Below are 5,955 nucleotides of genomic sequence, written 5' to 3'. Positions count from 1 at the left end.
CGAATCAACGAAATCGTTGAATCCGTAAGTTCTTTTTTTTTTAAAGTTCAATTCATTTATTTCTTGGTTTAAATTTGTAAATTTGGCTATTTTCTATTCAGTCGGTTCCAAAGAAGAAGGGACGTTTGGTCGGTTTGGGTCGTCGCACCCGGTCGGTTCCTCCTTCTTCTGCACCACCGCCCTTTGTTGATCCAGAAGTACTTACGGCTCAGTTGAAGGACAAGGATGATCGCATATCTTTGTTGGAGACCCAGATGGCGGCTCAACAGGCGGGCTATGAGGCACAGAGGAGGCTGAACCAGCAAATGATGGAGATGATGCAGAGGATGTACCCGAACGAGGTGTTCCCGGACGTGCCAGACCCGTAGTTTTTTTTTTCCAAAAACTCAGAATGTTTTATTTTTATTTGTGAAACTTTGAATATTAATTAATATGATTTCAATTTTAATTTTAATGTTATATTTTCGAATTTAAATTTCAAAAATTTTATTTTTTTAAAAAAATTAATATTTTTTACATTCCGAGGAAATTCATTACATTTTTTACTCGATCGATCGATGCGTTTTTGGACATAAGTCCATCGATCGATCTGTTTATAAAAAAAACATTCGGAATATACCGAGGGACACCTTTCCTCGGAATATACCGAGGGAACGGTTCCTCGGTATATTCCGAGGGACATTTTCCTCGGAATATTCCGAGGGACATGTTCCTCGGAATATACCGAGGGACATGTTCCTCGGAATATTCTGAGGAACATGTCCCTCGGTATATTCCGATCGATCGATGTATATATGTCCAAAAACGCATCGATCGATGAATTCCGAGGAAATATCCCGACGAAGTTCTACCTCGGTATATTCCGAGGAGATTTCCGACAAACTAGTGATCCTCGGAATTTCCTCGGAAATTTGGTTCCTCGGAATTCCGTTGGAAATTTTCGAGGGATTTCCGAGGAAAGAAGAAATTCCGAGGAATTATTTCTGAGGACTTGTTTCGTCGGTATGTCGTCGGAATAACGATATTCCGATGAAATTCCGATGATTTTTTCCCTCAGAATCCTTGCTGTTTTCTTGTAGTGATGGGTCTTTATGTGAAAGAGATGATGTGAGATGTAAAAGAGTAATTGCACAAAGATTTTCACAAAGACCTGAAATTGTTATAAGAAACACATCATGTGGTGGAAGCATCAACTTTCAAGTTTTTTTCTCTGACAACAAAGAAAAGGAATTGAGAGCCACTGGAATAATGAAATTTATGTGAAAGATTCAAAAGAATATAAACTGCAAGAAGCAATAAACCCATAAGGATTTGGACTGCTAGAAGCAGTAAGTGCTAGTTCTCGAGAACATTATCGCTCGAGTATATTGAGCATATAAAGAAAACAATCCTTGGTCATGAAGTACCAGAATATTGGAAATTTACTGATCTCTTTCATGATTGAAAGATGAGCTTTCATATGACAAGAAGGATATTTATACTTGTAACTTTTACAAGAAACGAAGGAATAACTCATATGTATAAGTATGCATAATCTGAAGGTGTAAGAGATTTTCTTTAAAAGGAAATTTGGACATGGATTCCAAATAGACCAATATATGATCTTGTGTGAAAGTAATGTTATGGGCAAGAGTCCAATGGTCTAAAAGATTATCTCACAATCAAACAAGTTTATTCTTTAAGAATATAATTATAGCAATTCATAAAAGGATTATATATATGATGAGAATACATCTCCCTAAGATGATGCTTCCAGGGGGAGAAATATGATGATGTTTCGTAGTTGTACTATTTTTCCTTATCATGGTTTTTGTCCCATTGGGTTTTCCATGTTAAGGTTTTAATGAGGCAATAAAGAACACTTAATGATAGATACCTAAAGAGGAACGTTATCACTTAAGTGATAAAGATATCAATCTTCTAATGTATTTTTGAGACTGAGAAGAGAATGATCAAAGATCAGTCATACTTTAAAAGGAATCAAGGTATGAACACATTCCATTCGCGGGACAGAAACGAAGGTCAAATGTTTGCGAATCAAAAAAGACCTTCTAGATGGAATTAAAATATGGACTTGGCGTCGAGAGAAAGATCTTTGAGTCTACTTTCATCTCCAATTTGAATCAAGTCATTCCAGATGATATAACTTGAGATATGACTGTTTTTGTGAGACATGTACAAGCTGTCTCAGAATACCAATTTCGACGGATATCCCAAATATTGCTAGATATTCCCATCTTCCAAGATATAGAAGTGTGCCTGAAGTTATACATGGATGTTAGCTTCGATTTCCAAGTGTTTTGAAGTCATTTGGTCCAACGGTCATCAAGATATTCAAGTTTCAGTGAGGAGTGTCAAATCTACCGGCGAGGTCCAAGTGCTACAAGTTCGTTTAAGTGACAATTCAGCCGACCTATTCACTAAGTCACTTCCGACCTCTACGTTCAAGAAGGTTACGCATCAGATTAGGATGCGTCGACTGAAAGACCTTCAGTGAGGTACAAATCATGGTTTTATCCCTTTGGGTTTTACTGGTAAGGTTTTAATGAAGCAACATCCAAAGCGTATTACGAGCTCTTAATGGTTATAACATTCAAGGGAGAGTGTTATGAACCGTTTAAGTGAATGTCATAACCAAAGGCGGTTTAGACTTTTTTTTTTCTCATGGTTTTCTTTTTCCTTGTATGATTATGATTTCTTTTTTTTTTATTGGTTTAGGATTTGTAATCTTTCCATTTATCTATGACGGTTTCTACCTTTTGTAATTCCCTATATATAAAGGGTACATTATGTTATGAATAAGAACAACTAATTCCCTATTTCTCTCTATTCACAACACAATCATACATTTGTTTGGAATTTTTATTCGCAATACGGTGTATACTTGTTAATTTTCTTTAAATAGTATAAGATGTCACGTACGTTTTAAAAGTTACTCTGGTTTTCTAAACCGGACAGACCCGTTGGTTGGACCGGATTCGACCATAAACCAATTATATAGCCGGTAATAATTGGTTCGACCATGAATAGGTCAATTTATCCGATTGGATTTTAAAGTTAGGTCAATTGTCCTAAATAGATTTTTTTCAAGTTTTAGTTACAAAAATAGACCATAAGAAGAAAAGTGACCAAAATATTTTATTTAATAGGTAAAAAAAATCCTATTAACCTAGATATATGAATACAAATAAAAATAGTAATAAAAAAAATTATAGTTTCAGATTATATGTTTTCATATTCAAAATTTTTTATAAACTTTTTTTTGGAATATTGTTTTTTCAATTTTTCTTTTTATAATTCGAAAATATTTTTTGAAACTGTTTTTCAAATTTTTATTTTCAATTTTTAGCATTTATTTTTTATTTTATAAAATTTTAAACCTTAATTCAAAAACTCCATCCCTTAACTCTAAGCCCTAAGGTTTAGATTAATTAACCCAAGGGGTATAAGTGTATATTTACTTCTTTAATAAAACATTTTGGTATTTTGATCATTGAAGTCTATATTTGTGAAAAAAAAACTTTTTAGTGCTATTTTAGGGGTTTTCTCTTAAAGTTATTAAACTGATTAAAACTATCAAAAAATCTATAAATCATCTATATAAACATAAAATTAATTTATATTTATAGCATTTTATGTTTAAAATTTATTTATATTTTAGTTATATATCATATTTACTAAAATTGCTTTCAAATTTATATAATAAAAATATATTAAATCTGATTATTGAATCAGGTTTAACCCAGTCGAATTATATTGAATCGTGATTCAAAAAATCCCGTTCAGTTTTCGGTCCGGTTTTAAGACCACTACTATCATTGTAACTGTTAAATATGTTATTTAACCTATTATCCCATGCAATTTCTGTATATGAAAATGCAATAATTATAAAAAAAAAAAAGGAAAATTAAAGAAGGTGTACTCTCCTACATTAGATACACGCTACACTCTTTTAAAATTGCCGTTTACAGTTTCGTCCAAACACACAGTGAGGAAAAAGAAAGAGAGAAGCTTTTCAATTCGTTCCATCGGCGAGAGAAACGAAAATGATGCAGCAAGTATAATAACATCTCTTTGAGTGAAATTGTTTTTCCAATACTCAAAAGTTTCTGGTTTTTTTAATGAATGATTTGAAAATGTGCAGGGGAAGAGTAGTAGCAGTGGATCTGAGATGCAAGTGACATGGGAGGACCAACAAAACATTAACACCTTCAGCCGTCTCAACAACCGGTTCCACGAACTCGAAGACGATATCAAACTCGCCAAGGTACCTCCAATCTTCTCTATTCTCCCTAAAACTTCGATTCTAGGGGTTTTGAGATTGGAGAATAGAATGTTCCAGAGAGTATTTGATTAAGTGTTTAGTCTCTTCTCTTGATTTGCTTGGTGTGCCTTTGTAGTTATTCATCACAGATCATTTGTCATTACCTTCTTGTAAGATTCTGTTGAACAGATCAGCAACAGTTCGTATGCTTGTAATAATTCTCAATCATGTCTTGTCATGCCAACTCTTGTCTGAATTTGTTTTTTTTAATTATTATTATTACTTAGGAAAAGTGTGACAATCTAGAAGATGCGGGGAACGAGTTGATCCTTTCCGATGAGGAGATGGTGCGGTTTCAGATCGGAGAAGTGTTTGCTCATATACCGAGGGAAGAGGTGGAAACAAAGATAGAAGAGATGAAAGAGGCCACCTTCAAAAGCCTTGAGAATCTCCAACATGAGAAGGAATCTATCGTCTCGCAAATGGCAGAGCTCAAGAAGGTGTTGTATGCTAAGTTCAAGGATTCTATCAATCTCGAAGAAGATTGATTCATTAAACTTGGAGGGATGATTCACAGTTCTGTTTCAGTTCACAAACAAAACCCTTTTGATTTTTATTACTTTAAAGTTTTCTTGTAAGTTTTGATTACTTACAAAGAAAGCCAAAACAAATCAACTTGATCAATTAGCTCCTGAGAATCAGAGTATACCCGCCAATTTTCATGTATGCAAGCTTTCATCAGTTATTATCTCTTGAAACGGAGAGCGTGAGTATGGTAGATAGATCCTAACTAGGAGCTAACCGATAGTTCTAAGAAAGGTGAATACTAGCTTAGAAGGAGACTACAAGTCAAGAAGAGTCACCTCGAAGGTACTAGATCCTTAATGTGTAAGAGCGGAGAGATTTAGAGATTTGGAAGATGAAAATATTTCTGATTTATTTCTTTCTGCCATTGTAGGGGCTACATATAGCAAAAGGACAAAGGTTTCTCAACGGTCTAAACACGTGACTCGTTGGTGACTAGAAAGCAAAAGCATAAAGTAGGAAATGAGATAAGCATGATGAGAGCATATTCCTTACTGATAAGGTAGTCATGGATGACTCATCCTATGACAATACTCCCTCCTTCAGAGCAACCCTGTCCTCAAGGGTTGAACAAAGGAAACTTGGCTGTGAAGTCATTGAAGAATTCCCAAGTTGCTGTTGCGGGTCTTGAACCAGTACCATTGTTGCAGCAGCATTGCGACGCTTGACTGTTTTTGTTTCCAAAATTGCCTCAGGTTTCTTGGAGAGACCGAGATCAAGCCAGTACCGAGGGATATCAGGAGATGAAGCAGTTGGGTTGGGGCATAGTTTCAGCTGGCTGACATGGAAAGTGTCATGGATAGCGGCCTCGGGAGGAAGGGATAGCTTGTAAGCAACCTTGCCAATACGATCAGTAACACGAAAGGGACCGTAGAAGCGTGGTGATAGCTTGTGAGGTACCTTTCGGTTCTTGAGGGTGTTTTGGCGGTAGGGTTGGAGCTTTAGGTAGACAAAGTCCCCAATCTTGAACTCTCGCGGAGAACGGCGAGCATCAGCGTATTGTTTCATGCGGTTCTGAGCGCGAAGTAGATGGAACTTGAGCATAGTGATGACCTCCTCACGTTTTTGCAGGCTTCGATCGACAACCGTCGAAGAACTCTCTCCTG

At 35.7% G+C, this 5,955-nt stretch overlaps 1 protein-coding gene across 1 annotated transcript; it reads left to right on the top strand.

Moving 5' to 3' along the window:
• Window positions 1-3,868: 3,868 nt before the first annotated feature.
• LOC106453189 (probable prefoldin subunit 4) lies at window positions 3,869-4,948 on the top strand. The gene is made up of 3 exons (XM_013895447.3): window positions 3,869-4,058; window positions 4,145-4,267; window positions 4,552-4,948. Exons 1-3 carry the CDS (start codon window positions 4,047-4,049, stop codon window positions 4,810-4,812), a joined length of 396 nt encoding a protein of 131 aa, XP_013750901.1. The 5' UTR covers window positions 3,869-4,046; the 3' UTR covers window positions 4,813-4,948.
• The last annotated feature ends 1,007 nt before the right edge of the window (window positions 4,949-5,955 follow it).

This window comes from Brassica napus, chromosome C8 (assembly GCF_020379485.1).
Source record: "Brassica napus cultivar Da-Ae chromosome C8, Da-Ae, whole genome shotgun sequence".
NCBI lineage: Eukaryota > Viridiplantae > Streptophyta > Magnoliopsida > Brassicales > Brassicaceae > Brassica > Brassica napus.
Note: the sequence above shows the minus strand (reverse complement) of the source record. Positions and strands in the feature narration are given on the sequence as shown.

What these genes read in the sequence shown, in the direction of transcription:
- LOC106453189 (XM_013895447.3), top strand. An exon ending in ACGATATCAAACTCGCCAAG is followed by an intron (nt 4,268 to 4,551) that starts GTACCTCCAATC and finishes ATTATTACTTAG; the next exon opens with GAAAAGTGTGACAATCTAGA.